Genomic DNA, 13,690 nt, shown 5'->3' on the forward strand with positions numbered 1-13,690 from the left:
CACAATAGACCTTAAGTACCCACTGCACTGAAGTCTGACCTGGTAAGCAAACAACTTCCTACACAGGTTGTGAACAGGAGTGTGCGTCAGGGTTACTCACAAGGAGAAGGCCAGAATCTCTGATCACACTGTCTGTCAGTCCCCTCACCTGGTCGTTGACTTTCTATACAGCTGAACTCAGGGACCTTTGAGAATCTCCCCTGTTCCTGACAGAAATGAGGATATCTAGAGAGACTCCTGCATCTCTCAATCTATCAGACTATTAAAATCATGGACTCCAAAGAAATGGGAATTTCCACAGGACTCTCACAATGGGCAAAAGAAAGGCACCAACCAGAGGGGCAAGAGATTTCACACAGTTCTAACGGTTTTGCAGACCACCTTACAGATGAGACTGAAGCCCAGATGATGGTGGGTCAATGGTGGGCGGGACCACACCTTGACCAGGAGGGCTTAGATGTGCAGATCCTTATACCTTTAAACCTTGATCTCACACCAGAACTTAGGTTGTTCCTTCCCCAAATCTCTGTCCCTCTCTCTAAAGTGCGAACATTGACTAAACCTCTTTTTTCTGCTTTCTGCTTTTGTGGTGTAGGCAGGGGTTTTGGGGTGCGTATTTTTTTCAGTCAGGGTTTCTCTGTAGCCCTGGCTGTCCTGGAACTCACTCTGTAGATTCAGAGATCCGCCTGCCTCTGCCTCCCTAGTGCTGCGATTAAAGGCATGTGTCACCATTGCCCAGCTTTGCTTTCTACATCTAAGATTTATTTTACCTGAACGTGTGTTTTGGCTGCATATATGTATGTGCACCACATACATGCCCAGAGGCCTACAAATATTCCTCTAACTCTCCTACCCTCATACCTTCACCTTTGTAGCACCCTAGCAATCACCCACACACATATATGTATTTTTTGAGACAGTGTACTCCTGACAGGCCTTTGATTATGTAGACTCCCTGCCTCTGCCTCCAGAGTGTTGGGATTAAAGGCGTTGGCCACCACGCCTGACCACAAACATAATCTTTTTTTAAAACCCTAAGTAAACAGCGGGTGCTGTATAGCACATTGGTAATCCCACTACTTGGAAATCACAAGGCGAGTCAGAAATGCAGAGTCATCTTCAGCAATATGATGAGATCCAGAGCCAAACTGGGATACAAGAAACCAGGTCTCAAAAGTCAGTCAAATCAAAGCTTAAAATTAACGAATCAGCTCCTTTCCAAAACTCAGCCGCCAGGGCTGGGCGGAGGCGAAGTAGAACTTCCGGGAGGGAGGGACCAGGTAGCCATCTCAGATTGGGCCCCGCCTGGTGGGCGGGGCTTTCCCCGGCTAGACAGGTCTGAATTGGTCGGCCTGCAAGAGTCTCAGCCAATCAAGATGACGAAAGTGCCTCGCTCCGGCTCGCGCAGGCGCCTTCGGGCCGCAGAGGCGGGCGATCCGCGGGTTCCAGGCTCCGGGTGTGCTTCCGGGCTGGTGGAGGCGTGACGTCAGGAAGAGGGCAGGTAGGTACGGGGTGCGGACCGGTCCGCGACGGCGACGGGGGGTGGCAGGTCCCCAATCCCACCCCTTGGCCTGCCACGGGAGACCTGCGGCCTCGAGCGGGTTCCCAGGACCCAGCCGCCGTTTTCGGCCAATGGCGCCTCTAGGCGTCTTATGGAGAAAATGAGCCCTCCTAGCCTGAGTTGAAACATGGTGCTTGGGAACAGTAGCTTTGGGGCCGGCGAGGTGGTTTAGCTGGTAGTGGCGCTTGCGGCCAAACTTCACGACATGAGCTCGACCCCTGAGGATGGTCAAAGAATCAATTCTTATAGGCTGTTCTCTGACCTACACTCCCACTTCGTTGCACCCTCCGCAAACACACACAAAACAAATAAATGTAATTTGTAAGGGGGCTAGCGAGGTGGCTCTGTGGTTAAGAGCTTGAACTGCTCTAGCAGAAGACCAGGGTTCAGTTTCCAGAGCTCACAGCTGTCTGTATCTCCAGAGAATCCAACCCTCTACCCTTTCCGGGCACCTGTGCACACACATAAACATAACAAAAATAATTTTTATAGTTGGTAGTAGGTAGGAGAAAGCTGGAATTGTCACTGTTCTTTGTCCCATGCCTGCTCTTCTCAATACTTAAGCCCTGTGATGACGCCCAATGGCATCCTCACTGACTGAATCCTTTAGAAAAAATTTTCCCAAATGGGGAAAGTAGGAATCAGGTAGCTGCTGACCCACAGTCAGGCAGCTAGGAAGCAGCAGAGAGATTGATGCCCAAGCTGTAGTTTGCTGTGGCAAATGAGGTCAGGAGTGACCCTTGGCACTGAAGAACCCCCTGTGCATCTATCCACCTGAGCAGTCTGTATGAAACCTGGCTGTGGAGCCATTTAAGCTTAAGCTGGGGCTGGAGGATCTGGAGTCCTGGGCCAGCCTGGGCTACATCGAAGGGTATGCCTCAAACATGTTAAACATTGTAAAGCAGACCCCAGGCACAGACCGCTTCTCCCTCCGTTTCGTTTTTGTTTGGTTTGTTTTTGCTTTTTGAGACAGGGTCTCCCTGTGTGGTTCTGGATCTTGCTGTGTGGACCAGATTGGCCTCAAACTCAGTGTGTACCCTCCTGGTTCTGCTGTGACTATAGCTGCCCTCCCATCTCTCAGCATAGAGCACACTCATTCACACACACACACACACACACACACACACACACACACACACAAGTGCTGAGATTAAAGATATGTACCATCACTCCCTGGAATGCATTCTCTTCTGACAGGTAATGAGCGGGCACTCGAGGAAAGTCAGACCCAGGTCCCCAGCTGGTAAGAGATGGAGCTTGAATTTAAACTCAGGCAGCTGTGCCCCCCAACCTGACTGGGTATTTAAGTACTTGGACATCATAAGTATCTGGGAGAGGGCACACTGAGATGGCTCAGTAGGTATGCCTACCAAGCCTGACTACCTGCGTTCTATCCCCAACATGAGGAGAGGAGAGAACTGACTCCCACTCCTCCTCTGACCTGCACACACTGACACAGTCACACTTGTACACACACACACACACACACACACACACACACACACACACACACAGTGATTTCTTTTTTTCTTAATTTAAGGGTGGAAAGATGGCTCAGTAGTTAAGAGCACATACTGCTTTTCTGAAATATCTGAGTTCAGTTCCCAGACCCCATGTCAGGTGACTCAACAACTGTCTATAGTCCCAGCCCCAGGGAGTCGGACGTCCTCTCCTAGACTCTGGGCACAATCACACACTATTTAAAAATAAATTTCTCTTAAAAAACTTCCCCCATGGAGGTAGTGGCCTCCTAGCATTTAGCAGGCAGAAGCAGGCAGCTCAGGGGCAGCCAAGGCTACATAAAGAAACCCTGTCTCAAACCAGAAACAAACAAAAAACAAAAATAAAAACATTGTCAAGGCAGTTGGGAAGAGAGGGGAAAATCTTAAATGCAGTTTCTGGATTCTGGCATCTCAATTTGCATTTGAGACTTTACCCGACACAATGCCAATGTCAGGCTCTGGTGCTGTGTGAGTCCTCAGTGGTCATTGAATAAAAAATAAAAAGGAAAAGAAAGGTCATGACTGCTTCTAAGTGGAGCAGAAAGTCTATTGTAGATAAAAGGAGAGCAGAGGCAGAGCCGTCTGGGTCTGGGAGAGTCTAGAGAGAACATGGCCGGACTGAGCTGGACCATGTGAGGAGAGAAGAGGACAGGGGGAATCAGGTGCAGCACCCAGGAGGGCAAAGATACAGAAACCCAGATGTCTGGCGCATAAATTTATATATATATATATATATATATATATATATATATATATGCATGCATATGCCTCTGGGAGGAGGGTAGCCCAACCCCTGGGTTAGAAAGTTTAGGGGACAGGATATACCAACCATACCCCTTAATCTGTAGGGACTGAGGGGTGCTGGGAGGACCAGGTGGCCAGGTCTGACTTGATATATTAACTAGGTGCCTCAGCCATTTGCCCTGGGTTTGAAGTTAACAGTTACCCACACAGCAGTGAGATGTGACCCAACTGAAGCTAGCACAGTACGTCTTGGGCATAAGCTATAGCTCAGTGCTAGGACCCCTGCCTGGAATCCTCCAGTGAGGGTCAGAGAAGTGGAGCTTAGTGGGAGAGTACTGACTTAGCCTTTGTGAGGTTCTGAGTCCATCTCAGTGGTTCAGGAGCAGTCTGCTTGCCTGGCCTCTACAGACAGCCAGGGACTCAGCTTGTCCAGAACAGAGCAAGAGAGGAGAGGGGTAAGAGACTTCCTCAGAGAGCAAGGTCTGGGAGGCAGAAAAGCCTGTAGATTTGATTGTAAACTAGATGGGAGCTTCTAGGAGGCCGGGGCATGGTTACACTGCGTATATGTGAGTACTAGGTTTGTGAGTATATGTAAGTACTGAGTATATGTGAGTACTGAGAATATGTGAGTACTGGACTGGTGAGTTTATATAAGTACTGAGCATATGTGAGTACTGGGTCAGTGAGTATATGTAAGTACTGAGTATATGTGAGTACTGGGCTGGTGAGTATATGTAAGTACTGAGTATATGTGAGTACTGGGCCAGTGAGTATATATAAGTACTGAGTATATGTGAGTACTGCGCCAGTGAGTATATGTGAGTACTGGGCAGGTGAGATGGCTCAGTGGCTTTCCACTAAGCCTACAGCCTGAGTATAGTGAAAGGCTCACATGAGGAAAGGAGAGAACTGACTCCTACACGTTGTCCTCTGACCTCCATGTGCTTCACATGCCATACACACACAGAGAAATTCACGTTATAAAGTGTACATTTAAAAGGAGCCCTTTGCAGCTTCTGCAGCAGGAGCAGGACAGGCGGTAGGAATTGAGGGAAGGGCTAGGACAGATACCAATTGTACTCGGACACCTCAGTGTAGAGTCTGGAGTCACATGGCTCTCTTACCTGTCTGTCTGTCTGCCTGCCTCCCTCCCTCCCTCCCTCCCTCCCTCCCTCCCTCCCTCCCTCCCTCCCTCCAGGCTCTCCTTGGCTACCCCTGCACTCTGTGGAGGCTCAGCGTCAGGTTGCAACTCAGAACTCCTGTGAACTCCAAGAACCAGAAGATCCAGGCCACAGAGCCCCATCTTCACAGCCTCCGCAGCCCCCGCAGCCTCCAAAGGGCACTCCTCACTGCATGTGCTCGCCAGGCTGATTTCACAGTTGGAGCCTTGCTAGTAAGACCCTACAGGCAGTTCCCAAGATGGTGAGTAGAGGATTCCCAGGTCTGCACTCCTCCTGGCAGCCCTGCCCATCCCAGGCCCTTGAGTGGTCATTATTGGTTGTCATATATGGTGGTTGCAGAGCTTCGCTGGGAACTGGAACACCCCACCCCCAGTCACCTCTCTGTGAAGATCTTGCTCCCCTCCTGCCCTTTCCCTTCCTTCCTTATGCTATTTAGCTAAGGATGATCTTAAACTCCTAGTCCTTCTTCCTCAGAGATCCATATCCAAATGCAGGATTATGCCTCCCTGCTTCAGAGTGGGGGATGGAAGCCAGGGCCTTGCAAGTTCCAGACAGGAGCTCTGCCACTGAGCCACATTCCAACCCTGCCTTACCCCAGCCTTCCTTACCCCAGCCCTGCCTTACCCCAGCCTTCCTTACCCCAGCCCTGCCTTACCCCAGCCTTCCTTACCCCAGCCCTGCCTTACCCCAGCCCTGCCTTAGCCCAGCCTTACACTAGCCACTATGAAATGTGTGTGTCCCTGCCCACTTTCTTCTTCAGTTTAGCTCTAGGAAACTCATCCTCTGAAAAGGAGGCCCTGTACAGCTAAGCTAATCAATAACTTTTAAAAATAGATAATTATGCTTTTGTTTATTGTAGAACAGGTGTGCGTGCATGTGGTAGTCAGCTTGGAGGAATTGGTTCCTCTTCCACCCTGTGGTCCCCAGGTTTAAATTCAGGTCCTTAGGCTGGCAGACACCATCAGCCCTAAGCAGCCGCTTCTGCCTCACCACCCCTGACAGCAACACTGCTGCTTCCAGCTGAGCCTGCCTGCCGTGAGCGTCCAAACTCTCCCGTCTGCCCTCCCTGCTCTCCTTGAGACTCACGGCCTCTTCTGTCATTGGTTGTTCTTGCATGTGTGTTTATGGACACATTTCCAAATATAACCTGTTGAGTGCAAACACTGTCGCTCGTGTGTGTGTTTTTAGGGATGACATTTGGCACTGGGAACCCGTTGGTGTGTTTCTCTTTGGGGAGAGCAGCCTCACCTGCTCCCAGATTTCCTCAGTTGCCTGTGGTTCTATGTATAGGGTAGAGGCCTCATGGTCTTCACCCTGTCCTCTTTAACATGTTGGTTGGTGTTCTTGTTCACCTCATGTTTGGGCAGTCATGTGGGAGAGCCTTCACAGGTATGGCTTGTAATGCCTCTAAGAGACATAGTCTCACAGCAAAGTCCTCTGGACCTCATAATCAATCTCCTGCCTCCTCTCCCACAGTGGTCACTGTGCCAGAGTTGGGGGGAGGGGGGGCGTTGCAGTTGGGCAGCTGCTGCACAACCCTGCGTATGGATCGGTTGTGGCTTTCCGTGTGGTCTCTGTCTCTTGCAAAGGGACATTTTCTTGATGAGGGATAAAGACCACACTTGTTGGTCTAGACCCCGGAGGAGGACATGGTAACCTGGATATGGGGTGCGTAGGCCCTGCATGGCCTTCTCCAACTTTTTCCCTCTGCTTTCAGGGGGAAAGGAAAGGCCAGAACAAGTACTACCCTCCGGACTTCAACCCCGAAAAGGTGAGCATCTCCCCACAGCCCCACAGCTTAGGGACCAAGTGTGACAAGTCACCTAGAGAAGACTCGCAGGCCCCTCCCTGGAGAATGTGTGCAGACTCTACCCAATTACCATGCCATTACATATAAAGCATTCCTAAAGATGCTGGTGTCCCTGGGGGCTCCTGGAACTGCTTCCTTCAGATACCAAGGACAACTCTGTCCCTGGCCCCAAGCTGTGTACCTCCACACCTCCCATGTTGCTTGTAGGGTGTAAGAATGAAGCCCCTCCTACTTAGGAGGCATTGTCCCCCAGCGTAGGAACAGCAAGGGAACAAGCTACCCAGCTTAGCCCGCTCTCCTTCACTTACCCTTTCTACACAGCATGGCTCTCTCAACCGATACCACAACAGCCACCCACTTCGAGAACGGGCTCGGAAGCTCTCACAAGGCATCCTTATTATCCGGTAAGAAACTTCTCCCCTTCTCCCAAGACCTCCACTTTGCATCGATCTCATATCCCCTAATTGACTGACCCAATGCTGCAAGGTTATAATTCCATGAAGCTGATAGACAGTGCATCAGTCAGCCATCACTGTGTGAGAGAACAATCAGTCAGCTATTGCTGTATGAGAGAACAATCAGTCAGCTATTGCTGTATGAGAGAACAATAAGCATTTTTATTGATAACAAGGCTGGGCGTCTCTTCTGGGCTTGGAAGGGAGACTAGGCCTTCTTCCTTTATTGATGAGTGCTTGGAGGCAGAAGACAAGTCCTATGGGGCCTTGGCCTGTATGGGTAGACTGCTCCACAGTGGGTCTCTCTTCCAGCAGACCAGCTATATTATGGCTCCAAAAGAAGAAGTGCCAGGGGTCTTAAGGCCAAGACAAGACCTGACACCCTTGAACCTTCTTTCCTATTAGTTGTGTGGTCAGACCCTGACTCCAGGCCTGGGACCAGACTCTGTCTGGGTAGGACAAGCCAGAGAGTGATGCATAAGGAAATGAGCACAGAAGAAAGAGTGGCCAGCCAGGGCCTGCACAGGTGTACACATCTGCCTACCAAGGACTATGTGGCCTGAGGCAGGAGGATTACTTGAGTCCAAGAGTTCAGGAATAGACTAGGTAACACAGCCAGAATACATCTTAAGAAAAAAGGGGTGTGGGGAGCAGTGACTCAGTGGGTAAAGGCATTTGTGGTCAAGCCAGATAACCTGAATTCGGTCCCCACACCCGCAGAATAGAAGGATAAAACCAACTCATGAAGGTCGTCTTCTGACCACCACACACAATGGTTAAATCAATAAATAAATGCAAGAACAAAACATTTAAAGAAAAAAAACAACAGGTTGGGGATTTAGCTCAGTGGTAGAGCGCTTGCCTAGCAAGCGCAAGGCCCTGGGTTCGGTCCCCAGCTCCGAAAAAAAAGAAAAAAGAAGAAGAAAAACAACAACAATTAAAAGTCCTTGTCTTTGTTTAGATTTGAAATGCCATACAACATCTGGTGTGACGGCTGTAAGAACCACATCGGCATGGGTGAGCGTGGGTGAGCGCCGCAATGGGTGAGCATGGGTGAGCGTCGCCCTCCCCACCTGCCTTGCCCACCCCTTCAGCCCCCTCTGTGCCAGGTGTTATGAGACACTGGAGATGTTGTCAACCCCACCTTCTGACAAATCAGAAGGTGGCAGGTACCCAAACCAGAGAGCAATGAGAAAGCTAGGCCCTGAGGTCCAGATCCTGGGCAAGGGCAGGGCAGGGTCCTGCCTCAGGGCTAGCTAGACTGCAGGAAAGACGATGACAATCTAGGAGCACAGTGCTGGGAGACAAGGTGGCTGGGGGAGGAAAGGATGAGGCTGTGAGGAAGGTGAGTGACCCGCAGACTACCTAAGGATGTGCACTGTCGGAACAGAGACCAAGCCTGGGGAGTGTTTAAGCCCCTGGGTCCTGTTCCTAAGATTGGAAACGGAGGGAGCTGAACCTCCGCAGGTGCCTCATGGCCATCTTTAGCCAAAGCTAAAGCAGCAGGCGGAGAGGAAGACAGGGAGGTCCTGCCATGGGCAGCACCCAGGCTCAGTTCTTTCCAGTCAAGCTCTGCGACTCAGTCAGAAGACAGGACTGGTTTTCCTCCCAGGAAAAATCAGATATCTTTGAAAAGAATAATGAAAGCTGAGTTTATTCACTCAGGTAGTATGTGTTTATTTACTGAGACAGGCTCTGGCTGTGTCATCAAGGTTGGCCTCAAACTCCATCTGGCTCTGCCTCTGCCTCCCAAGTTCTGAGGTCACAGACATAACCCACACCCAGCTCTCCATCGACATTTTACCCTCGTTTCTCTCTCTCTTGACAAGATGGGAAACAGAGGCCCAGAGGAATAAGGCACCCTGCTTAGGCACACGCAGTTGGGAGTCAGTGGAAGCAGGATTGGACAGGACCTTCTTTTCAGTCCACACTGTCTATAGCCATGTACTCCAGTGCCTCCCAAAGTTCATTCTTTCCTACTGCGAGTTTCTGTGCCCATCCAGGGCACCTGCCCTGCCAGGCAGCAAATTATCCTGTCTGCCTCCCAGCCAAAGAAAAGCTGTAGAGGTGCCTTGGACCCAGCCTCTCTCTCTCCCCGCCCTCTCAGGTGTGCGCTACAATGCAGAAAAGAAGAAGGTTGGCAATTACTACACGACTCCGATCTACAGGTAGGAGCCTCTGGTGGCACTTTAGGGATAGGCATGGCTTCGGGCTACAGGGTCCATACAGGAGTCTTGAAAGGGAAGGATCTCAGCATCTTCCTCTAGAGCCTTCCTGTGTAGAGCTGTCCAGCCGGTCTGTCGCCCTCCTCCAGCACTTCATGGCTCCCACCTTCTCCAGTAAAAGGTCAGGCTCTCTCACTGCGCTTCAAGCCTTGTAACCTCTGCTCCCTCTACACACAAGCTGAATGGCTCCATCCCTGTGCTGTCCCCACACTGCCCTCAAAGGGCCCTTTTCTGAAGCTCTCGCCTCTTGTGAGGTAGCTCTTCTTGCTGGTGCGTTCTTAGGCACAGCAGCCCCTCCCAGAGCAGATTATCTTACTAGCAGCTTTCCCAACTGTTGGCACCCAGTCTGGCACAGAAGAGCCAATGGAGGGGAGAGGGGAGGAGTGGGTGGGTGTGAGGATACCTAAGTGGGTGACTAGATAGGTAGGAGAGTAAACAAGTAGAGGATGGGTAGGTGGATGGATCTGAAGACGGATACATAGACGAACCAATGGGCAGGCTGCATGGATAGCTTGGTAGGCAGATGGATGGGTAGACAGACGTGGATGAATGAATTGATGGATAGCTGAGTAGATGGGCTGGTGGATGGGTAAATAGGTAAGGGATGAGCAAATGAACGAAAGCCGGCTGTCATGTCTGGGTGGTGGGCTGTAGGTGGAGGTAGGGTCCTACTGTGTAGTCTGCGGAGTGCTGGCTCGCACTGACGTTTCTAACAGTTGGGGTGAGAGCCAACATGAGCATGGAGAGCGGGCCCTGCACTCTGAACCTCCAGCCCCACCTTCGGCCTCTTGGTTGCTCCCTCTGTATGCACGCCTGTGCATCTTCATCAGGGTTTGCCCAGATCTGAGCTGGGTTGGGACTCAGTGACTTCTTGAAGGGTGTGGTACCCCAAAAGAAGTGGGCAGTAGTTCTCAGGATAGGGCCACAGCATCCTAACTCCAGTTCCACTCCAGGTTCCGGATGAAATGCCACCTCTGTGTCAACTACATCGAGATGCAAACAGACCCTGCCAACTGTGACTATGTCATCGTGAGTGGTGCCAGTCGCAAGGAGGAGCGTTGGGATATGGAAGACAATGAGCAGGTGCTGACCACAGGTGAGCACCATCTGCTCGCTCACCCCACACGACCCTCAGCTGCTTCCCCAGAGTCATGCTTATGTGGTCCTTACAGAGCATGAGAAGAAAGAGAAACTGGAGACAGATGCCATGTTCCGCCTAGAGCATGGTGAGGCTGACCGCAGCACGCTAAAGAAGGCCCTTCCCACCCTCAGCCACATCCAGGAGGCACAGAATGCCTGGAAGGATGACTTTGCTCTGAATAGCATGCTACGGAGGCACTTCCGGGTGAGGGAAGTCCCACGGGGAAGCAACACAGACTCCGAGCTGGGAGACCATGGTTCAGACCTGTGTCCCCTGTGTCCCCACATCCCACCTGCAAGCTGGGCACTTGCTGGCTGACCCTGTAATCCCTGTGTGCTGCACAAGAGTCGCGCCCTGCCCAAATCTCTTCCTGCTACCATAACAAACACACCACAGGCTGTGAAGTCTACTCTAAAATTATATTCTGTCCTGTTGTGCAAGCTGGAAGTCTAGCAGTGACACTCCTACAGATTGACTATGTACAGAGTGCCCAATCTCACTCCTCACAACTTCCTGCTGGTCTAAGGGGCAGGTAGGACGCACAGGCTCCCTAAGGCTCCTTTGTAAACCAGGAAGAGCCCTCACAAAGTTGCCTCCCCAAAGCTGTCACAGAGGGAACTAAGTTTCAACAGAAGCAGGGAGCCAGTTTCAACGCTGTCTCCCTGTGGTTCCAGCTACTCGGAACTGGAATGGGAGAATCACCCAAGCCCAGGAGTAGGAGACTAACCTCAAAAACAGAATGCTGGGCCCGGTGCTTCTAACCACAACACTCAGGAAGCTGAGGCAGGGGAACTACTTCAAGTTCCAGATCTGTCTAGGTTACAGAGGGAGACCTTGCCCTCCCACCCCCAAAATAAAAGGGTAGGAAAAATTCTAGGACCCCAGAATCATCAGTATGTCTCGGGCTTAAGTATGGTCTTAAATTCTCATCCCTGCCTGGGGTCACAGGCATGGGCTAGCACACGTTTTTATCAGGTTCGATATGAGTTCGATATGATTTATCTAGTAGGTCATACCTGCAGCCCATCACTGATCAAAGTGTAGCCTTGTGGCACATGGCCATCTTTTTGTCATGAATGCAGGACTCTGATGTTCAGAGCCTCTATATATGGGACCACTTTTGTATCACAGATTCTGTATGGGCCCTTCCCTTGCTTCAGTGTCAAGGGAGAAACTGACCCAGTGGCTGGATTGAAGCCGCTGAGTCTCAAGGAGGTGGGGTTCTGATGTTCCTGCCTGTGTGCCACACCCACCCATAGGAGAAAAAGAAAGCCATGCAGGAGGAGGAAGAGAAGGACCAGGCCCTGCAGGCGAAGGCCAACCTAGCCATCCCTCTTGTGCCAGAGTCGGAGGATGACCGCAGGCTGGCTGCCCTGCTAAGGTTGCACACCCTGGACTGTGAGTGCTGGCTCTGGGCTGGGGGGTTCATGGGAAGCAGAGGTTGCAGGGTTTGGAGGCACTTGATCCCTGGTGGGCCATGTACTTTACACTGGTGTGAAGAAAGCTCAAGGCCAGGGGTATGCTCTGTGCCTATTCTGCCCGAGCCCTGGCCCGTGTATAGCACTCCCTCTTCCCTACAGCTTATGAGGACAAACAGAGAATGAAGCGGACAGAGATCATCCACCGATCATGGTTCCCCTCAGCCCAGGGACCCAGCACTAGCAGCAGCAAAGCTAGCACTGTCCTGAAGAAGCTGTGCCGGGGCCGCAGACCACCCACCGGCAGCGCAGGGGCACCGGGGGACCTGGGCATAGTGAGGAGAAAGTCTCGAGAAGCTCCAGAAAGTCCCCAGTGTACAGCGGACAACTCCTTGTCAGAAGAACCAAGAGGACCACCCGGAACCACCCCAGACAGCAAGACACTTCAAGGGACAGCAGAGGCACCCAGAACCAGCAAGACACTAGAATCTAAGAGAAACTGTAGTGATCAAGCCTTACCCCTAGGTTCCTCCCAGGAGGACCTGCTGCACCCCAACACCCCCAACGCCTCCCTGGTGGCTGACTACTCTGACTCAGAGAGTGAGTAAGGGAGTCAGAACTCCAGGACTAAAAGCCATGACTTGTCCAGACCCTAGGGACTGGCTGCATTGCTGCCAGCCCAGCCATAAACTTATCTTCCTATACAGATTATTATTTATTTGGTTTTGGTGAGGATGTCTGTGCCTTGATGTAACCCTTGATACCTGAACATTAAAGTTCTCTGTCCCTGCCTTGTGGTACTAAACTCACCTAGTAGCTGCCCAGCTGTCACTTCCACCCAGCTAAGCAATGCTACTGTAGCACCGTTGTGACAGCAGTGTGGTCCCACACAGCATGATGCAGGGTTTCAGATACTGATCAAGATTGGCCATGGCCGGGGTTGGGGATTTAGCTCAGTGGTAGAGCGCTTGCCTAGGAAGCGCAAGGCCCTGGGTTCGGTCCCCAGCTCCGAAAAAAAAGAAACAAAAACAAAAAAAAAGATTGGCCATGGCCTGAGGTGAGGGCAGGGACTACATCAGGAAGGTTGAAAGGAGGCCAGGCTGCTGGAGCCGGGGAAAGAACGCTGAAGCTAGGCAGGAAGAACGTCCAGGCTCCATGTCATAGGCTGGAGTGGGCCACTGATCAACCAGTAGGGATGCTTGTGAAACAACCATAAAACCCCCCCTAATCCAACCAGGTATAGGGGCAGACACCTATCATCCTGGCACACCAGGATAGAATAGAAACAAGGTGTGGTCCAGCTTTAAGATAGGGTTTCTCGGGGCTGGAGAGATGGCTCAGCGGTTAAGAGCACCTGACTACTCTTCCAGAGGTCCTGAGTTCGATTCCCAGCAACCACATGGTGGTTCACAACCATCTGTAAAGAGATCCGATGCCCTCTTCTGGTGTATCTGAAGACAGCTACAGTGTACTTATATATAATAAATGAATAAATCTTTAAAAAAAAGATAGGGTTTCTCATGTAGCCCTGGCTGTCCTGGAGCTCTCTTTGTAGACTAAGGAAGACTCCGACTCACAGATCTCCCAAATGCTGGGATTAAAATCTTGAGAGATTTATTTTTAAACGTTTGCATGTGTAATTATGTTGCCCCA

The 13,690-nt window shown here is 51.2% G+C and overlaps 1 protein-coding gene across 5 annotated transcripts; it reads left to right on the plus strand.

Moving 5' to 3' along the window:
• Positions 1-1,348: 1,348 nt before the first annotated feature.
• Yju2b (YJU2 splicing factor homolog B) lies at positions 1,349-12,842 on the plus strand. 5 transcript variants are annotated; one of them, XM_006255252.5, is made up of 10 exons: positions 1,350-1,501; positions 5,006-5,229; positions 6,706-6,759; positions 7,120-7,202; positions 8,215-8,270; positions 9,361-9,421; positions 10,432-10,574; positions 10,651-10,823; positions 11,879-12,017; positions 12,200-12,842. In XM_006255252.5, the coding sequence occupies exons 2-10, from the start codon at positions 5,227-5,229 to the stop codon at positions 12,643-12,645; spliced, it is 1,158 nt and encodes a 385-aa protein (XP_006255314.1). In that variant the 5' UTR covers positions 1,350-1,501; positions 5,006-5,226; the 3' UTR covers positions 12,646-12,842. The 5 variants fall into 5 exon arrangements, with proteins under 5 accessions (XP_063134038.1, XP_006255314.1, XP_063134037.1 ...); XM_063277967.1 differs by having other exon boundaries at positions 1,500-2,432; NM_001037644.1 differs by lacking the exon at positions 1,350-1,501 and having other exon boundaries at positions 5,012-5,229; positions 12,200-12,827.
• Positions 12,843-13,690: the final 848 nt, after the last annotated feature.

The sequence above is a fragment of the Rattus norvegicus genome, chromosome 19 (genome assembly GCF_036323735.1).
Source record: "Rattus norvegicus strain BN/NHsdMcwi chromosome 19, GRCr8, whole genome shotgun sequence".
Lineage (NCBI taxonomy): Eukaryota > Metazoa > Chordata > Mammalia > Rodentia > Muridae > Rattus > Rattus norvegicus.